We start from the raw sequence: 22,835 nt of genomic DNA, 5'->3' as shown, positions 1-22,835 counted from the left end.
ACCACCAAACCCCACCCCAGCCTGCTGGGTTCTGAGGAGGTGTGCTTGGCTTGTAAGACAGGACTTTCCTGAGGCCGCCTGGACAGGTGGACACAACAGAGAGGCAAGGTGAACTTGAGTTCCTGGGGCTCAGGAGGAGAAGCAGCTCTCTGTCTGAGCAGTACTAAGAAGCTTACTGATCTTGGCAGTGGCTAGAGGTAGAGGAGTGGGGCTTGAGGGAGAGGTGTATGTGTACTGTGCTTGGTCTGTCTCCAGATGATATGTCCCATAGGAAAAGCCTTCAGTGTCACTGTGTTATCTTAACATCGGTGCCCTCTCTTCAGGGCAGTACTCTCCTGTCCCCTGAGCCTCATCTCCCTTGGTGCATGCACAATTTTAGAGGAGTCAGCCCACCAGGTAGGGCTGGAGAGAGCTAGAGGTGTCCTGGGAAAGATCACCTGGGGCTGAATGTTACAATGGCCACAGAGATGATGTTCTGAAATGTAACAGGAAAGTCATTCGGTCTGTCTGTTCTACCCAGGGCAAGGGTATGCCCCCCTCTAGTGAGTAAACATAAAGGAATGATGGAGAGAACCAAATCTGCCCTTGGCCTGCGTCCCTGGCATCCCAACATTGTACAGACTCCCCCATCTCAGGCAGGCTGCACTCCTCTTCTGTGCGTTAGCACGTATCCTGAACCCCAAGATTCTGGTTGCTGTGGTGTCACACCAGGAAGTCCACCAGGACTTCCACTCCAAGAAGGAAGTGGGCAAAGTCAGCTCTTTTCCCTGTGAGTGTCCCTTCACAGAGAGGTCAGAATATGCTGCTCAGCTCCACAGCCAGGCTTCAGGTCTCCTCCATGCAGGGTTTGGAGACAACTGGGTTCTGCCACTTGGGGCAGCTTACAGCATATGAATGCATTAGGTAGGTAACCAGCATGTGTGAAGACTTGGGGGTGGACATAAAATGCCCAGAGTGGCTGATGAGCTCTTTGTCAGTGGAGGCTTCTTAAAGAGATAGCATGAGAGCTAGAAATTGCCACTGCTGATGACATGGTGAAGAAAGTCCAGGTTAGCTGTGTGAGCAGGGCCAATGGGCTGAAGATGTGATTTTGGGAAAACGGGGCCCAAGCCAAAGCAGCTGAGGACACTGAGGGGCCTGGACTTGGGTGTAGTCTGAAGGTAGCCCCCAAGGTAAGCTAAGTAGGAGTGAATAGGGCCACAGTGTTAGCTGGGGTGTCTTGGCCACTGTGCCAAGCAATTGGTGTGTCAGTGAGAAGAGGCCAGACTGGAAGGGCCAACAAGCCTACTCCTCAGTGCCTTACAGAGAATGTGGTTCTCTCCCATTCTGTACCCTAGCTGTAGTATAGACTTGCTCTGGGAAATTTCAGGATCCCCTTGCCCTTAGAGCCTATGCTTGTTAGTGCTGGTGGGCCCTGACTGTGGTTCCCTGGAGTTGTGAGGCCCCGCCCTGCTCCTGCTGAGCACCTGCCCTCCTCATGCTGGACACACCGCATTCCTGGCTGTTGGTGGTTGGTGTCATTGCCACCATGTGGGGGCTCTAGAGCAGGATTCCTGTACCCCAGCACTGCAAGTCTTTCTTCCTCCCTGCCTTTCTTTACCTCCATCCTACAGATTCTTCAGAGCTGAGGACTCCCTCAGTGTCAGGAGCATCATTTATGTGAAGAAGCCTGTTGCCACAGCAACCCCCCACAGTCGGCCTGGTGCCTGGTCTGCAGTCTCCAGTGAGGCCCACAGAAAGTGCTTATGGAGGCAGGGTGGTTTGGCCACATGGCCCAGCTCCTGTGTTTGTGATTTGCTGGCCATGTGGATGGAGGAACTGGCAAAGAGGCTGGACAAGCAGTTCACCAGGCCACCGACAGTGACAGGCTATCTGTCTAGGCACCCAGGCTTGCCATGGCTCTTGCTATCTCCCCTGGCCATCTAGAGAAGCCAGTCAGAGGAACTATGCAGTGACTTCAGAGGCATTCCAGCTTGTTGGGATGTCTCCGCCTTGTGTTCCAGATGCTCAGGAAATGAGTGGATTCTGTGGAATTGAGAAGCCTGCAGCTGGCAGGGGCACCACTGTGCAGAAATAACACATAGCTGACCAGGGGTTGCATCCCAGCAACGTCCCATGTGCATGGGCCATCATAAGTAGCGGGTGCCCCAACTCAGCTCTGGCACCCCTGGCTGACTGTTGTGGTCTGCAGGGACGGGTGATTCAGGCATGCAGTGCCCCTTGGCGGGTTTTGGACAGCCCTGACCCTGATCTTTCTCACTGCAGAGCACTCACAGCCCACAGTGTTGCCATTTCTTTCTCTATAGCTCTGACAGAACATTTTCTGCTGGGAATCCTAGGAGTTCGTAGGACAGTTTTGGTTCTGCCCTCAAAAGGCACACAGCCTACTTCCCCCCTGGCCTGCATAAGCCCCTTCTCCAGACTCCAGCTTCTCATTCTTATTTCCGTGAGGCATGCATTTCAGAAATATCTTGGTCCTGTTACCGTCCTCCTAAGAGCCATCATACTTGATTCATCTGAGATTAGAGGCCTAAAAACAAACCCTATCTCTCCCCTGGGATGCTGAATGTCCATTCCTTACCCTGACACTGTCTTCGATGGTGTCTGTCTCAGGTGAAGGACTGCTGATGGGGAAGGATTTACCTGCTCAAATAGCTCTTATTTCCTGAAAGTCACTTCAACTAATTCATTTTTAATTGAGTGATCTCTAAGCTCTGACTAGGGCAGTATATAACCATGTAGACTCCTGGGCTTAGGAGGTTTCTTCCTTCTACTGTGTCACTGAGGTGTCTCATGGCCCTAAGCAACTCATTCATATTCTCTCCCACCTTGCGAGGACTGGTGACACTGCTTCCCGTGCTGTGGCCTACCTTGAATGAGGTCAAGACAGACATTGAGTATGCCTAATAGTTCCCGTTTTCTTGCTCAAGAATTACTATAAAGGCCATTAATCCAGTGAGTCCTTGTTCTTTATTTTTATTACAAAAAATAAAATGATGCCAATGCAATGATAGCAGGGCTCCAGATTGAGAGGGATTGTGTCTGTAAGGAAATGTGCCTGTGAAAGGGAGCCCTAGGCCAAGCAACTAACCTTGGGACATACCTAAGCCCCCCCTGAGGGGAGGTGACTTAAAACATGGCTTGGTGGGCCAGACCCTTTCAGCAGAGTGGAGATGCAGTGACTCTCTGGGTATGCTGCACCACCTATTGCCAGGCCAGCAGGAGAGGCCACTTAAGAACAGGTATAAGACTGTGGGAGAAGCAGCCAGCTCCTGGGCAGATGTGTGGATGTCCTGGTGCCTCTTGAGTGCAGAGGAGCAGGAGCTGGCCTGTAGGGTGGACCTGCCTGGGACTCAAGGCTGTGCCATTAGGATATCCAGCTTCAGTGCTGAGAAAACTGAAAACAAGTCCCCCAGGACCTGGCTTAGAAGTAGCCGGTGGGTATTTGGGAAGTAGTACTTGACTGTTGGTTGGTTATATCTTGTGTTTTTCTCCCCTTTGTGACTCCCTCCCTCTAACTAGAAAAGAACTGTGCCACAACAGTTCCTCAAATACTCCTCTGCTAAGATGCTTGCACACCCCTCGGTCCCGCTCTTCTCAGTACTTCAGTTGAGGACAGATGTTTCTCTTAGACACAAACTGGGACAGAGCAGTGAAGCTTATGAAGTGAAGTATGTCCCCTCCAGGACTGACCTCCCCTCGCATTTGCCAGGGAGCCTGGTGTCCACTAGCCACGGTGTCTGTGGAAGCAGTCTTTCTACCCAGTAGCTTCTCTGTTCTGTGGAGACACTTGAGGCCTGTAAACGGCTTGAGCCCTCACAAGACAAAGGGCAGACATTAAACTTGGGGGAAGGAAAGGTTGGGGATGTTGTGTAGGGACAGGAGGGATACTGGCGCCATTTGAGACAGGAGAAGGTGAGGGAGAGAGCTTGCATTGTAGACTGTGTGCTCCTCAGGGGTAGTGTCCCTTTCTTCCCCAGCTCCACGCAGGATACCTAACAGGCTTTCTGGCCTGTTGTGGTGGGAGGTGGGCCGTGAATGAAACAGGGAGCTGATGAAGTGCTAATGTGGCTGCCTACAGGAAGAGGAGGGTTCTCCATAGACCATCCACCAAGGGCTTTTGCTTATTGGTCCACAAGATTCACATGGCAGGGCCACACAAGCAGAGTGAGAAGGACACTGCATTTGCTGGAGGTGCTGCGAGGACTTGGCTGATAATAGGTGCTTTCCTATTTATTTTGTTTATTTTGCTTTGTTTATTTATTTTGTTTTAAAAATCATGTATGCACATGGTAGAACATTTAAGTCAATTGAACACCATTTTCCTGCCAGCCCTTCTCCACTCACTAGAGAGTAGCCACGGTTAGTGCTTTCTTTGTCTATCCTTTCAAAAACTTTAATGCATATTCAGGCATATGTTTTACCCAAGTACAATCATACAATACTGTTCTGCAGTTTGCTTTTTTTAAAGACTTTAATAATATGTCTTTCAGTTCTCTCTTTGTCAGTATATGTAAACCTTTCTCATTCTTGTTAATGGTTACATAGCTAAAATCATAGTTTCTTCAAGCTGGAAAGAACCTTCAGATCAATGTGATCTAATTGCCTCATTTTGCCAGAGCCTGGAGAGGTGAGGTGACTTGCCTGAGGCACAGTGAGTTAGCAGAAGGAATGGAGTCCTCTGAGAGCTACTCAGAAGGAAGAGCTTCCTGAGGGCTGAGTGTTGGGAATGACAGGTAGGGATGACCATTCCTGGCACTGTGTTTCCTCAGCAGCAGCATCTGCATCTGTCACTCCAGACGTTGGCAATAAGGAGAGAGAACTGGGGAGAGGACAGGACAACCCTTGCACACACTGAAGTGGAGTTCCCATCATACTGTGGGAGTGTCATGTGGGCCAGTAGAAATGTGGGTGCTCACATTCCTGTCTTGGTAGCAAAACAAATCACTTATGTGGAGAATAGATATTCTCCTAAAAGTCACTGGGTTTTAGGTGTGTTCTTTGTGGTTCTTGTTTGGTATTGAAACAGAGCATAGTGGCTGGAAGGTGTGACTCCTCCTTCAAAAACTTGTTCCTTTGCTATGCTTGCTGACCCTGGCGCCCACACGGCTTGTCCCCTCTGGCATCCAACCACATGGTGGAGCTTGGGAGGAATGAGGGTGATGGAAGCATTTTGAAGAACCTAGAGCTATAATTGCTTACAATTGAGTGGTTGTCACTCTTAAGATGGGTCAAAAGATAGGACATTTTGCTTGTGAGGTGTGTAGTAACCAGGACATTTCTATGCTATTGAACCTCTGACTCACAGTTTGCAAATAAAAGGTGGGAGGGTCTTTCAAGGTTGTCTAGCCCAGCTTGACCCACTTGGCTACTTGCATCCCCCTCAGAGTATGTGCCAGGGTTGCCCAGTCACTCTCCAGGATGTAGGATATGAAACCACTAGACTAGAAAGGGCACATCTTCTTGCAACATCCATTTACATGAGGCTATGAGGAGAGAAATGCTATTTTTTTTAATATTAAAGCAAACACTAGTATCATGGAATAGCATGGAAAATTCAAGTTATGTTTCAAGATAAAAGAGGCAATTTCAAAGCAATTTTATCCTTCCTTGCCTTAGGCAACTTCAGGCTTTACCTCCTGGACTCTGGGGAGTACACGTTCTCTCTCCTCTGCTCTGTGGGACTTTGTTGAAAAGTACATTAGATTGTGGTGGTTTTCTCAAGAAGTGGAAATTTATTGTAAGCATGACCTCAGCTTAGAACCAGGAAGCAGCAAGTCTCTGGGCAGCTCTGGGTCTAGGTCTTTGCTCCCCGCTGTGTAGGCTGGGTCAGCTCCCTGATAACAGGTTTCCCTGTGCTCCACTCTTTGTTTTCTCTGACTGCTTAGAGTTTCTTTTACACAGCCTTGGTTCACTTTTGTCCTGACAACCATAATGACTCCCTCTTGTGTTACTTCCATTGCCAACTGGTTATTTGCTTCTCTGTATATTTCCCAAGAAATCTGATTGGCCCAGCTCATCTCATACCTGTTCATAGGACACCACCACTGAGGATTGGTTATCTATTGATCTAGTCAGATCAAATGAGTCCAGAGTTCAGCAGTCATCTGGGCTGCTGCTTCTGGATTGATGAGGTGGGAATGGGGCTAGTTGACTCTAGAAGAGGGTGTGTAATAGTGTGTGATGCTTCCAGTATAGCCAGCTTGTATCACAGGGGAAAAGTAGGAACCCCAGAAATGGAAGTGGTCCGTGAATGGGGGAGTTGAGTTCCTCACCTCCCCAGCAAGTCCTCTCTACTGCATGATATTCTTTCCTAGACCCTTTTGCCTTCCCAGACTTTCCCTACCATCAAACTATGATCTGAATGAACGCCTACCTGCTGCCATGGCTCAGTCCACCACTGATGGGCTTTCACTCACAAGAAGCTTATCCTCATAGACTCTCTACATGGGCTTGTCTTGGAGAGCTGGAGTGCAGCCAGAAGAGGTGAGAAGAGCAGAGCTTCAGTGTGGGGTAGGGACCTGGTTGCTGGGGAAGAGCAGCAGCTGTCAAGGTGGCCCAGCCTGCGCATGCTCACCAAGGCCCCCAAGTGGACGTACTGTTCCATTGGGGCTGGTGTTCCTATTCATCAAAGCTGGCTGTGTTTCAGGAGTCATTAATCTTCTTTGTATCTCTAAGTACCATGACCATGGATAAGGTTCTCTTCACAAGAATGTCATGTTATCAGTAGATAACAACTCTGAAATATTTTTCTTCTTTTGGATTAATATGTTAAGTAGTTTGTGGGTTAATGTGCTGGAGATAGTGTGTTACTCTTTTAATGAGGGTGTTATTAACAGAGCAAACCTGCATTTTCATCTGATATTTTATCCTGTCCATATTCACTGGTGTTTTACTGAAGGACATTTTTATCCTGCCTTGTTTGAGGGAAAGTATCATTAGTTTGTGTTTAGGGGAGTCAGACAGACTGGGTTTAAATCTTGCCTCTGCTACGCACTAGTTCTGTGACCGTTAGATAGGTTTCTTTGTCTCTTTCTACCAATTTTCTTATCATAAAAAGACAATGTTCCAGCTTTCTCTAGTTGATAGAATTTAATGAAATCAGTGGAAATTGGTGTTGAGAAACTGTGGCCATTTGGGCATTTCTTCAGCGTGTCCCCTTAGCCTCAGACCTGCTGTTTACTCTGCCTGAAGTCTCTTCCCTTTTTCTCCAGCAGCCCCATATCTGGGTCTTGCCTGGAAGCTCTAGCCAAGAATCCTTCCTTGTGTGGGCTGTACAAGTTTTCCTTTTGAGTGGGTGTGGCCCTAGTAGAGTCTTTTAACCTCAGTCTCTGTAGGAAGGGGACACAGAACCTGCCTTCCAGGGCTATAGTGAGGACTATAAATGGCACCTGGAGTATACCCTGTGAAAGCCTATACTGCTTTGTGCAGTTTGCTCTGACCTCCTTGAGGCCCCCTCAGGTAGCAAGACCCAGCACATAACAACCCACTAGTGCCAGTCCAGCTCACATGCTCCTGGACTTTTCCTTCAGAAGTCAGGCTGGGAATGAGGTCCTCCTGCTCTTCCTTAGCAAAACTGAAAGTTAAAAACTAAGAAAGTTTGTCATGTTTTGCTCATGATTGCTCATGTTTGTCATGATTCCCTCATTTCCTCAGTTCTAGGGAGTTCTCAGTTAACAGACATGGTTAATTATTCATGGAGCACTTGAAATGTGCCAGGCCCTGTGCTGACCATCCATGCTTCGATTTGACCCTGCTCACCCTACTGCAAGAAAGCCCAAGCCTAGAGAAGCTTGCACGTGTCCACGCAGGTAGTAAGTGATGGAGTGAGCATGGTGAGCCAGGCTTCCATGACTCTGTGTGGCTACACAGATAGTATTGAGCAGGTAGCACACCGAGCCAGGCCTCATGGTTTCAACATGAGGCCCACAGTGTGGATAGTCAGCTATAAGGACTCCATTCCTTTCTGGGTACCTCCCCACCCCTGCATTGCTTTCCTTTGAACTACCCCATTGTACAATGCCTGTCTGGTACTTCTGGAAGCTCTCATTCTCCCTCTGGTATTCAGTATCTTTACCCACACAGTTTGTCTCCTCTATTGGAATATCAGCAACTTGATAATAAAGATGGGATTTTGTGCATTTTAAAACTTCTCAGTTGATGTATCTGTGTCATTATGAGCACAGAAAGGATCCTCACATTAGCATTACCCATGATCACACTCACTTTCCTCTTCAAAGTTCAGAGCTGGAAGAACTGTTTGGAAGCATCCAGCAGACCATGACAGAGGTCTAGGAACTAGAGTTACCGCATGCACCTCATGCACTACATGAATGGCCCCATCAGAGCTCTAGGGCTACCACTCACAGGGAAGAGGAGCTCTCACCAAGACTGTACTCCCCCAGCAGTAACCAGGACTGGTTGGCTCCTCAGCATTTGTCTTTCCAGAAGCAGCCCATTTGCAAGACAGGAAGAGAAGATCATTTCACAGCAAGGATGACCATTCTTTGGGATTTGGTTAACCTCTCATCTCTTCGTCTCTGTCAACCTTTGGATTGTGTGGTGACTACATCGGACATTGCTCCTGATGGTGTCACCATGTTCCCAGAAGATAATTTTATATTCATGGTGACTGCAAGATTCCTCGGGTTTAGGGCTGGCTCTCTTAGATGTGTTTAATATGATGCCCTAAGATGTATCTGCTTAGGATGGTGGAGCTCATATATGTCCTGCAGGATTGTCCAGGGATGCCTGCTCATACAGGCTGTGCTTGCTCGCTCCAGGCCTTAACCCAGGGGGACATGCTGGCTGTGAGGAGAAGCCTCAACTGTGGTGCCCCCTGACCCAGGGCATGCTACTTTAGAACTTTTCCCTTGGCTGGTTGAACTTTTGCAAGAGGTTGTTTCTCATTGTGGTTCCTTTCGTAATCTAGCGAATGCTAGATTCATGCAAATGCTAGATTATAGGTGACAAAGAAAAATCCTAGCCCAAATGCTTAGAAAGGGAGATGTACATTGGCTCATACAACAAAGAAATTCAGGGATAGGTCTAGCTTTAAACACTTCCTGACCTTGTTCTTTTTTTTTTTTTTGGTGGGACTGGGGTTTGAACTTAGGACTTCCTGCTTGCAGAGCAGGCACTCTACTGCTTGAGCCATACCTCCAGCCCCTGACCTTGTTCTTTTGCAAGGTCATGAATGTTCATCCTTTCAATTCCACTTTCTCTGGGTAGGCTCCATTGCCAGGTTCCACACACTGGCCCTTCAGGCTCCTAGCATCACTGTACCTGGAAGACTGAACCCACATTGACAAGGTTGGAAAGAAAGTACTATAATAGAGCTGCTTAGATCTGATTGCCCTGAGTGTCAGTGAGAGCTTGTAGCCCTTCCTTACACCCATCCCTGAGACTGGTGATGGGAACACACTACCTGGCTCAGCGTCAGTCACCAGCACCTTCACCTGAAGTACTTGGGCTAAGAGGAGAGGTGCAGTTGCACGGAGGGGAGTAACTCCATATATGCTGGGTGGCAAAGGCAACAGCTGTCTCTGCTGCCCCGGCAGACCGCCTATCTGCCCTGGCAGACCTCCTATTTTGGCTCCCTGCTTACCCCAGGAGGCTTGTATCATGTGCTCTCTAGTGTGTAGTGGTTCATCCATAGGTGATCTTGTTTCTTCTCCTGGTAGATTCTAGGTTAAATGGTTCGTAGACATAGTACTTTGCTTTAGAAAAGATTTCTAACTGATGCCATTACAGGTCACAAAAATGCAGGCAGGCTCAGGCTAACAGTGACAGAGCCCAGGAACCATTCTGCTGCTAAATTTTAGGCAGAGCTCCTGATTTGACTCACTGACCATTTCCTCTCAGAAAATTAAGTGTTGGGAGCCAGAATGGATTGAAGAACCAGAACCATGGACAGCAGTGCCTCATGAAGTGCTTCATGCTAGTGAACGATAGCTTCACTGCCACAGGAGCCTCAAAGTAGAGGCTAACACATCAATCTGAAGACTGAGGACAGCCAACTGGATCCTAATTTTTGAAGGAAGGAGAGATTTTCTAATGGGTACTCCAAAAGTTTACTGGCCTCCTATTCAAATTCTTTACTAGATGGCTATGGTTCTGACTAGTTAGGGGTGTTTTTTCTGGCACCAGTGTGCCCTCTTGTGATCACCTCCTTTTAGAGTGACATCTTTCATACATCAGATACCTTTTTGTCTCCCTGTTCTAAACACAGGCCTGTTGTTTGAAAGCTCCTTGGGTAGAAGGAGAATGACAGGTCCCTCTCCGAGGCCAACCTCTGCTTCTACTGCCTGCTGCTCCTCTCCCTCTTCTCTGAAGTCCACACAGGGTGCATCCCTGTGGCTTCCCACTTAGAGGTAAAGTCCAGCCAGCTCATGCTGCTGCAGGCCCACATGCTGGGCCCTGGCCAGCTCTCAGGAGCGTTTCTGTCGCCTCCTTCCCTTCATGCATGTGCCTCACAGAGCCTTTCCTCTGCCTGGAATACCATTCCCTTCTTTCTCCTTTCTCTTCCCTTTTTCTCTGTGTTCCTTTTCCTTTATTTCCTTTCCTTCATTTCTTTTCTTTTTTCTTTACCATTTAGGTCTCAACCAAAGTTGAGCCCCTCAGAGATGATTCCCCTGTCCCTCCAAGGTGCATGATGTGCTTCCTTTACTCACTGTCAGCCTGCCCTGCTTGATTTTCTTCATCCACATTGACTGTCCTATCTGTCCCCACACTAGCCCATGGTGGCTCAATTGTGGGCCTGTTCTTGTTCTGGATAGTGACACCCTAGTGACTAGTCCACTAGCCACTAGCATTCAGGAGTTGCTAATACATCCTTGTCCACTGAGTTAGTAAGTAACATCCCTAATGGCAGTGCAAGATGTTTGTGTTGGCTAGGGATACCATAATAAGGTACCACAAGCTTGAGTGGCTTAAATAACTCAAGGTTATTGTCTCACATGTGGTTCCTAAGGCCAGACGTCAAAAACAAGATATTGGTAGGCAATGTTCCTTCTGAAAGTGCTAGGAAGGATCTGTTCTAGGTCTCTCCTCACTTCTGGTAGTTTCTTGGCTTCTGACCACATAACTGCAGGTTCAACATGGGATTTTCCTGTACACGCTTGTCTGTGTCCACATTGCCCTTTTCACGAGGATACCAGTCATATTGCTAAAGTATGAATGATCCCATCTTAGTTAATTACATCTGTAGCAACCTTTATTTTTTAATAAGGTCACATCCTGAGGTTCTGGTGGTATTTCATCATGTCAACTATGTCCTGTGCCCCTCTGTCCAAATTTCTAAGTTTTGCTTATGTGGACTGTACCATCTTAGGCTGCTCACCAGTCCTGTGGCAAGGGCATTAGAACACACTAGATGGCCTGACCTTGGACATGTCCTGCCACCCCGGATTTAGGATTGTAGTCCACTTCCACAGAACTATGTGGATTCCCCAAGGTAAACTGAAAACTGCAGAAAGGGAGGAAAGGAGTGGACTGACTTTCATGGATCAGCCCTGAAAGCTCATACAGGGATGATCTTCAGGAAGAGGAGGCAGTGAACTGCTCAGTCAGACCAAAGCTAAGACTGACCTTCCAGTCTGAAACATAGATCAACTGAGTCCCTTTCCAAAAAAGTGCAAGCATGATTTAGAGAGCATTTGAGAACATGCTGTTGAGGAAGGGTTGGGTACTAAGTAAGACTTGGTAGCTTCATGATGACTATATGTCTGATTCTTCTGTGTGACCACATGTGTGAAAATGGTTCCATTCATTAAGTACCAACTGCATTGCCAGGCATTGCACCACATTCTTGACCTGCATCATCTCCCTTAACCCTTGCAACATTGCTTTGAGGAAGGAATAAGGTCTGGGTGATTGTTCTTATTGCCCTCGTTTGATAGATGAGAGAACTAAGACATAGAAAGACTAAGTAACTTGCTAAGGGCACAGCAGTAGCCAGTAGAGAACCTAGGATTTAAGCTCAGGTCTCCAGCTGAGGTTCACCTGACCTTAGAGCAGTAACTCTCTTGACTGCACATTAGTGTGCCCTGGGAGAGAGGGAGCTGCTTTAAAATCCTGATGCCAGAGGGTCCACCTTGGGCCAATAGTCAGAATCTCTGGGGGTGAACTTAGGCTGTGAAAGTGGCTGCAGTAATTCCAGGGGCAGCTGAACTGGGGACCACTGACCTGCACTGTAAAGGCTGAGCTGGGAGCCTCTGCACAGCTGGCTCTCAGAGCCCATCAGGAACCTTGGGCATATGAAGTCACAGGTATAAAAACACAGGGACATGTAAGAACTGTGGGGAACAGAAGAGTAGGACCCACTCAAAAATTTTTTTAAAGCAATATAATGCTATGGAGATAGCACCTAAGAAGCCTGCCTCCTGTGTGCCCCTGCTTCTCAGACTTCACATGTACATCAACTGCCTGAAAGCTTGTAAGGAAAAGTGTATGTGAGATCCAAAAGATTCTGCATTTGGAACAAGCTCCCAAGCCATGTAGATGCTGCTGTCTCAGAGCCATCCTCTGAATAGCAAGGCCATATCCTGTCCAAGACTGAGCAGGTAGAGACCAGGTCCAAAGGTTTCCTTCAGTTCCTTGTGAAGAAAAGGATACCTCCTCTTGTGGAAATCTCTGATTGGGACTGGGGCCTTCTCTCAGGAGTGTCACGGAGGCCTCTGTCACACAGGGCTAAGAATTGCTGAGTGTGGTGCCTTGTCCAGCCTTACACTGCAATCCGTCTGGAAGTGGAACCTCTAGGATCAGCACAAATTGCGGAAACACTGTTATCAATGCCTCCAAGGCCCAGATGCAGAGAGCTTCTGGGCTTGGGCTGCCAGATCCCTAGGGCATAGTGTCCTTGCTTAACTCTGGAGGACCAGAGCTCTTGGGTTGTCCTTGAGATTTTTGACTCTTCTGTTACGTTATAGAGAATCATTGCAGTTCACAGCATTAAGACCCTGTATAATTTTATCGAGGGTCAGATCACCAGTAAGTAACAAAACTGGAATTAAAATTCATCTCTTGATTTATTTTTTATTTTCTATCATGCTATGCATTTTGTTTTCAGACTCTTCAGATATCCATTTAGCCAAAATATGTTTTACAAGTATAAAAACCAACTAACTAGCAGCCCCAAAGCATGGCTGCCTGCCTGGTGTTTGTCAGAGTGGCTCTGTTGCCCGGCTACATGGCCTGCCTCTCCCATGTCCTGCCAATGGAATGATTACAGTGCTAGATTACCTTGTCAATCCTGTTTACTCCAAGCACACCTTCAAATTCCCTTCTGTCTACCCTCGCATGGCTTCTGTCCATCTAGGTTAAGTGCTGTTCAACACTTTGCAGACATTTAAAGCTCTTTGCCTTCCTTCTGCTTTAATGCCCTCTCTCTGGCCTCAGGTCAGTATTCAGAGATCCCATCCTAGTCCACAGACTAGGGTCAAGATAGGGTGAAATTGACCTTTCAATACATTAGCATATTTTTAAAAAACTCTTTCACATATCACTTTAAATGGGACTTCATCTTTTTGTTTTAAACTGTTTATCAGGCACTTCTTCCATGAAGTTTTTCTTAAATAATCTTTCTTCTATGAACTCACTTTTTCTGATCCCCTCCTATACTCTTGAACACATAGTCTTCCCTCGGATTATGAGACCATCTCCTGCAGGGACAGTACCAAGTTTCTGCCCTCATACTCTGTGCCTTCTATTACACACCACTTGACTTTGTTTGTCAGGAGCCCTACATGCATTTGGTCAGCCCTCCTTCAGCTCTTACAACTTCCTATGGGTGTGTACCTTTCCCTAGAAGCTGTAGGCTGAAGTATCACGCATGCCTGTCCTTCAGGGATGCTTCCTCAGTCCTTTGCCAGCTTGGGCACCCAGGATGTTGGAGTGTACACAGAGGTGTGGATCATTAGCACCCAAAGAAAAGGAATTTTTGAGTGAAATCTGGTAGTCAGTGAAGGTCTGATGGCTAATGTTTAGTATTCAGTATAAGTCAATTTAAAAAATGCAGCTATTACTAATTAACACAGCTTTACATTTATGTGTTGCTTTATTATGTGCAAAGCGTGTGTATATGTTATATGTATGTACATACACACACACATGCAAACACATACATGCCCAAGGCTTTAATTGTTTTATCCCTTGTAAGGAGAGTAGTAAATCCCTCCCCCACACCAACTACACACCCAGCAATGTACACATCCCCAGAAGTAACAAGGGTCAGAAGACTCAGCCATCCCCAGGAGAGGCCAGTCCAAAATGTGCAGCTCTGAGCCCTAGCCTCCTTCTCATGGTGCCAAAAAATAGGGTGACACAGAGGGATCTTTTTCCCCTGCCTTTTCACAAATGAAAATGCTTCTGGGAAGGTCTCGCCCAAAGCCACTGTTACTCACACTCTAATTAGCAATTTGCACCCAGGCAGGGTTTAAGTGACAGCCAGCCAGGTGTATTAAGGAATAGAACATAGACTATGCTTCCCAGGAATGAGGGGCACTGGGAAGGGGAAGGTTAGGGTATCCTGGAGGAAGAGGGGAGGGTATAAGCTGCTGTGTGATTTGGTCAGGCATGTATTACAGGAAGACTGTTCCTGCAGGTTGAGGAACAGGACAGGTGACACATCGGATAGAGAGGCCAAGGGTGATAAGGGCAGAGGAGTCCAGAAACAAATCAGGTCCGGAATGAACTGAGAATGTATTCCTTCATTCTTCTAGTATGCATTGATCCAGCCCAGGTTTTGGCCAAGCATTGGCAGGAAAGATAAAAAGCTACCCCAGAGCCCAAGCAGTTCTCCCTCTAAGCCAGGGAGACAGACATGTTAGCAGATGATTGCAGTGTACTGTGAGAAACATTGCTGAAAAGTTCATCTTAATACAGAGCACAGGGAAGGGGATGATTCGTTTTGCCCTGGAGAGGGATATTGTTTGTGTCTCAAAGTATGAATGTGAGTTTCCCAGGTGTACAAGGAAGAATTAGCAGAGGAAGCCGTATCTAGAATGTCATGGAGACTTGGGGAATAGGAACTCAGTGCAAGTGAGGTGTAGAGGCTATGAGGACAGTGACAGGGTCATTAACAGAGAGGGAGAGTCTTGTCTAACACTCTGCAAGCATTGGGGAACTTTGAAAGTTTTCAGCTGAGCGTTGCATCTAAGGGTTGGTCTAATGGCGGTATGGAAGATAAGCTGGAGGCAGAGAAAGAAGCCTCAAAGAGACCAGGATGGTGGATGTGTAAGGTGTGTCCTTGTAATTGTCCATTCATGAGACAATGAAGACGGAATGAAGACAGAGAAGGTGGAGAGAAAGAGGACGATTCAGGAGATAAACAGGTGGCAGAATTGTCCAACTTTAACTTGACAAGGGGGATCCGTGGGGCAGGAAGCAGGGACAGTTGATGGGTAGTGTCCAGGATTTAGGTGAGGAGTGATGTTGCTGTGGTGCAGGAATAGCAGGAAGCAGAAACCTAATGAGAGAACCAGAAAATGGTGGTTTGGAAGAGGCAGAGGTTCTGGAAAGAGAATATCTGACAGATAGTGGAGTACAGTTCTGATAAGGGCCACAGGGTTTGGTATTCAGCTAAGACTTTAGGAGTAGAAACTGTGGCAGAAACTATCAAGGTTGTGCCTTTCCTGCCAGTCCCACAACTTCTCACACAGGTCTTCAGCCTGTGTGAGAAGCCTTCCTGACCTTTCTACCTGTTTGTTGTCTTGCAAATGTTTCAACCTCAGCAGGACCAAGACTGAGGGGTTTGTCTGATTCTCTGCCTCCACTGGCAGAGATTGTTTCATTACTCCCTCAGTTAATGACCCAGCCATCTCTCATCTAGGTCACTGCAGAAGCCTTCAGGTGGCCAGGCTGCTTCCACTCTGCCCTCCCAGTAGAGGACAACACAGCAGCCAGTGATCCTTCTGGAACGGAAATTGGTGGTGCCATTGCCCTGAGCATACCCTCCAGTGGCTTTCTACCATCTCTAGAATAGGATCAGTACCAGTGCAGTCAGATCAGGCCTTGGCTGACACCTCACTGTGTCTGTTCTTCTCATCTTTGAAAGTCTTCCAGCTGCTCTTGGCCTATTCCAAGAACAAGCTAGCCCTCTCCAGTCTTTACAGATCTCTGTCTGGGTGGCTGCTTCAAGTAGCAGCCCCCATCTTGTTGTTCTTTATTGTCTTAAACTGTTGGGGACTTCTAAGTGGCTCTTGTTTCTGAGTAAAACTACTTGTTTTCTTTTCCCATATCCAAACTGTTAGCTTGGTGAAGGCAGGACATCACCTCTCTTGTTTACTGTTGTGCTTGCTGCTGTAGAATGAGGGTTTGTAAATAAAAGGCACTTGATAAATGTTTATCGAATTAATAAAAGAAACAGTGAACCGTGGCGTGCTAAGCAACATGCTCCATCCTGGGCTTACCCTTGAAAGCTAGGACTTGTCGCCCTGCTAGGCCAATGAAGGAGGAGAACTGTGGCTACCATCCTGGGCCACAGTTGGCACTAGGATCGGGAACCCAGATGGATGATGGGCATCTGTTCTGAGGACGAAGGGGTTACAGGTGTAGGCAGAGATATGGTTGGTACTGGAGGAAATGCCAAGCACTTGGAAGGTCACCATCCAGGCATGGCTGTCCGGGGGTCAGAGGAGGCTCTCATGTAGATGGTGGCCTGTGCACCCTCACCTGGGGTAAGTGAAGAGCAAGTCAGGAAAATGGGATCCCTCTCTCCAAATGACAGCAACCGAGGTTGTAGCCAGCCAGCCTCGTAAGCTTGCAAGAACCAGCTGTGTAGCCACTTAACAAAATTAGAATTTTATCAGTCTTTGGTGGTGTGGCTGACTACATGTCCTGCACTTTTAATTTTTTATATTGATGATTTGGCCCTCTTTAAAAAGACTTATGCTCACTTCTCATTTGCGTTTTTACTCTTTTCACATTAGAGACTCTCCAAATCCCGAATATGTTAATCATCTTCACTTCCCTTAAAATTCAGCATTCCTGTGAGCTTTGAGAAGCTTTTGATAATTAGGCTGGTGAGTTCCAAATCTCCCCAGATGGCCAGTGCTGGCCATGTTGACAGCACCTTGGCATGGGGCTCCCTTGTCTTCAGTCTGTTCCTCTCAGATTCCTGGGATTTACTTGGGCCTTCAACCCTTGGCCCTTTTCCAGCCTGTACTAATTTTGCTGGGAATCTCTCCCCTGCCCTGGCAGCCAGGATTCTAGGTTTCACATTTTTCTATACGTAATTGTGCATCAGTGCTGTGTTTTGTCTGTGTGGCCTTTGGTTTGTTGTTTTCTTCCTGAGGGACAGCTGGGCACAGCAGGAAAGCATGGCACCATGTAGGAGACCTGTAGTTGTCAGATCTTGGTCTTCTGCTTGATATCAGGGCACCCTGGGAAGGTCCTTTGCCTTGCTGAACCTCAGTTTTTTCATCTGCCAAAAGAGCAGTAATCCTGACCTCAAAAATAGTACTGTAAGCATTTCAGGAATTAGCCTGTTGGAAAGTCCCAGCCACAGTGCCTGGCTGAGGAGGGCCCTTGAGTCTGTGGGCAGAGTGTTTGATAAGAGTTTTGAGTGCATTTCCGGTAGGCCCAGAGCACACTTGGTGACTATGGGCACTTGCATTCTCCCAAAGCATTTGGTTAAATGTTCTCACCTTTTGGGAAAAATTCCAAGTTCCTGATTCTCTCTTATTTCCCCCACTCCTCTCATCCGTACTCAGTCTCCCTGTGCTCTGGCTATACCCTGTGCTACCCCAGCTGGGTTCTCACCAGCCTGCCAACTCCCTTGATGCAGCACTGGCAGAGCAGGAGCTCAGTACGCTTTCTGGACTGATTAAATCAATAACTGCATCCTAACCATCTTTTTGGATCATCTATAGAGGTTCTGACCTCAATTTCCATATACTCAACTTTCTGTTGAAGCCTCCTATGTGCCGGGCACTAATATAGGCTCTGGGGATAAATGTGTGAACAAAACTGTTAAAGTCCCTACCTTTGTGGGAGTCACATCCCCAAGGAGACTTCTTTCACTCTTCCAGTGCACTCAGATCTGTCTTCTAAACATACAGCATTTTTGTTGGTTAATATGCATTTGAGTTGGGGATGTTTTTAAGTTCTTAAAACATTTATTGAATGTTTACTCTGTGCCAGGTATTGTTGTAAGCATTTTCGTTCCCACAAAACTGCAGGATGCTCTATCAGCATTCTCACTCTACAGATAAGCTGCTGAGGAGACAGACACAGAGGTCTGGACCCTCACCCTTGGTCCTGACCCAGCTACAGATGTCTTGATTTCAAGGACCCTGCACATCTCTGCTGCCCTGTGTTGCCTCCATTGCTCTTGAGATGTACCTTGGACCTTAGTCTTGTCTCTCTTTGTTAGACATAAGTCCCTGGAATGCTGTGATCCCTCTTATACTCTATCACCATGACTCCTAGCACAGTCTGTGCACACAGGAGGCTGTTAATGAATGTTCTTTCCTTGGGTGCATGTCTTTTGGGGCTGTAACCCAAAAGTTGCTCTCCTCCAGGCCAACAGATTAAGCTCTTGCCTTTACATCTATAGTTGCATACACCTGGCACACGGACCCCACTCAGCAGACCTCAGACCCCCTTCTCCCCTGCTCTGTACCCCAGCCCAGACTGCTATAGGGCAGCAGGCCGTTCACTTCTGTCTGTGACATGTTTCATGGCCTCCCCTTCTCACTGTACTTCCCTCACCCTCACACTTCTTTTGATCTTGCAAATCCAGGCCCTTGGAGAAATCAGTCAGTATGAAATATGAAAACTGCTTGGGAAGTAATTGAAGAAACACTGTGACTTTTGAAACCCGTAGAGATAATGCTCACACCTTCTTACTCACGTTATTTAATTTTTAATGGCAGATTTAATTAATGGAGATCAGGTCTTCTGTCTTCAGATGTGCATGCAGAGCAGCTGGAGGGGCTGGAGGAGGGGTAGCTGTCTATAGGGCAGAGGAAGAGGTGTTCCCAAAGTGGGAAGCCCAAGAGTCTAATAGGAAAGAAAAGCTCCCAGATATAATGGCTCATGATTGTTGGGTGCTGATAAAGGGGTGAGGATTCAGGACTGTGCCCTCACAGGGACTTCCCAGCATCTGATGGCTCTTTTAGGGGCACAGCGACCTACCCAGCCTGAGGGAAATGGGGTTCCAGGAACTTTCCTGTACCTAGCCTAGCTGAGGAGAACTGCACTCCACTGACTACACAGCTGCCACATTGTCCCTTTAAAGAAAAAATGCCACTCCCTCCCTCAAAATCGAAGCCTTATGCACTCCTAGTTGCCCTGGGTGAAGCCCAGGCCTATGAACATGCAATTGAGGGTCTCTTGTGTCCTGGGCATCTCTCACCATCCCCTTCCCTGCCCTTGCTCCCTCCAGGCTTCTACAGCAGCAGCCACGGTGGTTCTTCAGCTGCAGGTGCCCCTCAGGCTCCCTTACGCTGCCACCTCTTCATGAAGCTCCTTCTCATTTAGCCCATTTTTGCTCATCCTTTGAAATTTGTTAACAAGATATATACCCTTTAGCCCAAGAACCTAGCTTCTGGAATAGATATACTCTATAGATATTCTCATTTGTGCACTGATTTGTTCCTTTCAGCATCCTTTTTAACTGTGGAAGACTGTAAGTGCCCTAGTGGATCTGTGTGGCCTGGGGTACGGGGTATTTGTCCATTCAGGGGAACACTGTTTATTCAGTAGGAAAAGTGGATGCAGTCTCTGAGAAGTGAGGAAATGAAGTGAGGCTCATCATGTCCACCCTGAGCATCAGGGACAAGTAAGCATGTGCGCTCATTCAGCTGCATGCCCACAGTATACAGTGGCCTCGCCCCGGGGGTGCAGAGGAGGAGGGCCTGGGATCTGGACAGGCCAAGACCCTCACTTCTCATCTTACACTCTCTCCTTTCTGCTTTTGGGTTTTAAACCATATATGTTAATTTTTCAAAAGCATTATTTATTGTAACAAAAATGATGCCTTACGGGTAGGTGTATAGCTCAGTGATAGAGCTCTGGCCTACCATGTGCAAGGTTCTGGGTTCCATTCATAGCACTGCAAAAGAGAGTGAGTGAGTGAGTGAGTGTGTGTGTGTGTGTGTGTGTGTGTGTGTGTGTGTATGATTCCCAAGAAGACAGTCTGACTCGTGGTTTCTGTCAGATTGCCCCTCAAGTGCCCCACTGCCCATGGGAAGACAGGCCCAATGTCCTTTTGTAATTGTAACATTGTGTCTGAGCACCCCACAAGGCAGGGAGCAGTCTGTATTTTTTTCAGAATCCCTTAGCACTTACTGGGTTCTTGGGGTGAACACTGGGCCAATCCTCCTGGAAGCCCCTGTGATGGTGTGAGTCATGAAGTCTGCAGAAAGCCCTACTCCTGGCTAAGGAAGGAGCCCAGGCCCACTCCAGGCATCTCAGGAAGACCTGGTGGTTGAGAAGGCCGGTGAGTAGGAACTTGGCCCAGTGCTGCCCAGTTGTGGCCTATAGACCTTCCTGTGCCACGGAGCAGTGGTGATGATGATGTCCATCACTGTGGGTCTGTGCAGGCAGATGAGTGGGCTGCTGAGTCATTGAGAAACAATAGAGGAAGCTGCAGTGGGGTAATCACAACCACTTCTTGGCCTGTGGGTAGTTCCTGTGACAAATCTTACCAACCACACGTTCAGGCTAATCTTGCAGTCTAACAGCTGCTCCAGGTTCCCTCAGGCTGGGTTGTATGTCTATGGGTAGGCCATACCAAAGGCTCCCAGCTTCTCCTGCCAGCCTACAGCATGCTGGGCCCATCTGAGGTGTGGGTCCTTCCTTTGAGAGGGACATCCATGGGTGACTGGACCTGGACACTGAAAAGCCTTGTGGACACAGCTACAGGAAAAGTTAGGCCCAAAGAGAAGGCCTGAACTGTGAGGTCATCGTATGAGGAAGGAGAGAAACCAGGACCAGTGGGAGGCACTTAGGATTGAGTTGGTGCTATGTCCCAAGCCATCTCTACCATGCTGCTCGGTCGATTAAGAAAACATGGCACAGAGGAAGTAAGTGGCTTACCTAGTTACCACAGCTAACGCATGCCAAGGGGAAAGTTAGAATGTGTTTCTGTGGATCACACCACATCCTCAGGAGGGCCAGAGACCAGAAGGCTCAAGTGGAGTCTCAGTGACCCTATCAAGGAGGTCACAAAAGAGCATCTACATGAAGGAAGAGGGGAGGCCCTGATTTAATTCATCTCTGTCCTAGTCTGCTCACCCTGGTCTGTCTGTGGTGGTGAATGTTGGACTGGTTAAGGCCAAATCATAATCTCTTGGTTTGACCCTGAGGGCTCCTAAGAGAAGGAGGAAGCCCTCTAGCTGGGCACCCTGGCGTCTTACAGACCTGACTGCAGGGTGCAAAGAGAGTCCACCTTTTGTGCCTTGTGTGTTCTGGGAGCACTGGCGCTCCCACTGAGGGAGCTGGGCTACCTCTCTGGTTTAGAAGAGGACAAGACACAGTGACATGCCTGAGCCCACTTAGCAGCTGGTGAGTGGGAGACCCAGAGTGGACTCCAGTCTTCTCTTCCCCTTCCATGCTGACCTCCTAGGCAGCACTTGCTGAGGCTCTGAGAGAATGAAGCTCCCAGGGAAGGGGAAGGGGGCCTAGTTGCAGCATAGACCTGCCTTTCATGCCTAAGGCAGGAAGGTCCTGCCCTCCTTGGTTGTCTTCTCAGAAGATCGGATTGGATTCCCTGGTGCACGGGAAGTGCTGTCCCTGTGGGACCGATTCTGAGACCTCTCACTTCTTCCTGTGTCTAAGGGCTGGCCTGTTCCTTTTGTGCAGGCAGGGCCAGGCTAGGCATCTGCATGCTAGAGACGGACTCTTGCCAGCAGGCGTGTAAGAGAGCATAGCTCTGTGACTTCGCAATCCCTTCCCTGCCACGTGACTGACTGGGCCTGAGCTTCTGCTAGCTCATCTGTAAAACAGGAATAATCCCTGCTGTGTGTGGCTTTGAGGAACAAATGTGATCAAGTCTGCAGAGGGTCTGGCCTCAGGCAGATCCCATGTGTCCTCCCCTACTTCCTTTGTCATCCCCACTGGGAGGTCTGACCATTGCTACCACCCTGCACCTCTACACAGGGACCACCTGGCTCAGGTTGTTTCATTTTAGAATCCATTTCCTGCAAGAGTCAGCCTTGAGGCTTGGCCTTTCTGCCACCCAAGTGTCTGTCCTTTGTGTTTATCCTTTAAAGATGGTAAATGTGTTAGGTTTTGTCTGTCCCGACTATCCCCCTTTGTCGGTATAGCATAAAAGCAACCATAGCTAGCCTATACACAAATGAGTATGGCTGTGTGCCAGTAAAACTTTATTTACAAAAACTGCAAGCAGGCTTTGCCTGTGGGTTGTGGCTTGCCAAGCCCTGAATTAGAGGGCCTTGTCGTGTTCTTCCAGTGCTTGCTATTCTAGGATTCTGAAGGAGCGGGTGATACGTGTTGGTTGCTGGAACCCAGGCTCTGGATTAATCGCCATTCAGCATTGATGCTGGTCAAGAAATTAGCATCTGTTGGTTTCTAATGTGGTTGCATCCCATGAGGGCCAGAGGGAAATTTCAGTTTTTGGTAACTAGTTCTCTTTTTCTTTTTGTAGAATGCGGAAATGTATAAACTGTCTTCACAGCAATTCCATGAGGCAGCTTCGAAAGCAGAGAGCACAATAAAGTAAGAATTTGCTTATTGTTTTTTTGTAAACTTGCCCTGCATTTGTAAAAATCCCTTCATGTGGCTTGGAAGCCTGCCACCATCTACCTGATTACAAATTTCTCTAATAACATAGACAACCGTCTGTTCCTCAGCTCCCTCACCTGGGCCTG

The 22,835-nt window shown here is 47.8% G+C and overlaps 1 protein-coding gene across 3 annotated transcripts in view; it reads left to right on the top strand.

The window, feature by feature from the left end:
* Positions 1–22,835, top strand: part of Chchd6 (coiled-coil-helix-coiled-coil-helix domain containing 6) — a 230,537-nt gene that overhangs the window by 165,182 nt on the left and 42,520 nt on the right. For all 3 annotated transcript variants that reach the window (XM_074044571.1, XM_020154463.2, XM_074044572.1), the window contains one exon: positions 22,613–22,683. In XM_074044571.1, the coding sequence (XP_073900672.1) occupies positions 22,613–22,683 (71 nt within the window). The remainder of the gene's footprint in view (positions 1–22,612; positions 22,684–22,835) is intronic.

Source organism: Castor canadensis, chromosome 10 (genome assembly GCF_047511655.1).
Source record: "Castor canadensis chromosome 10, mCasCan1.hap1v2, whole genome shotgun sequence".
Classification (NCBI taxonomy): Eukaryota; Metazoa; Chordata; class Mammalia; order Rodentia; family Castoridae; genus Castor; species Castor canadensis.
Note: the sequence above shows the minus strand (reverse complement) of the source record. Positions and strands in the feature narration are given on the sequence as shown.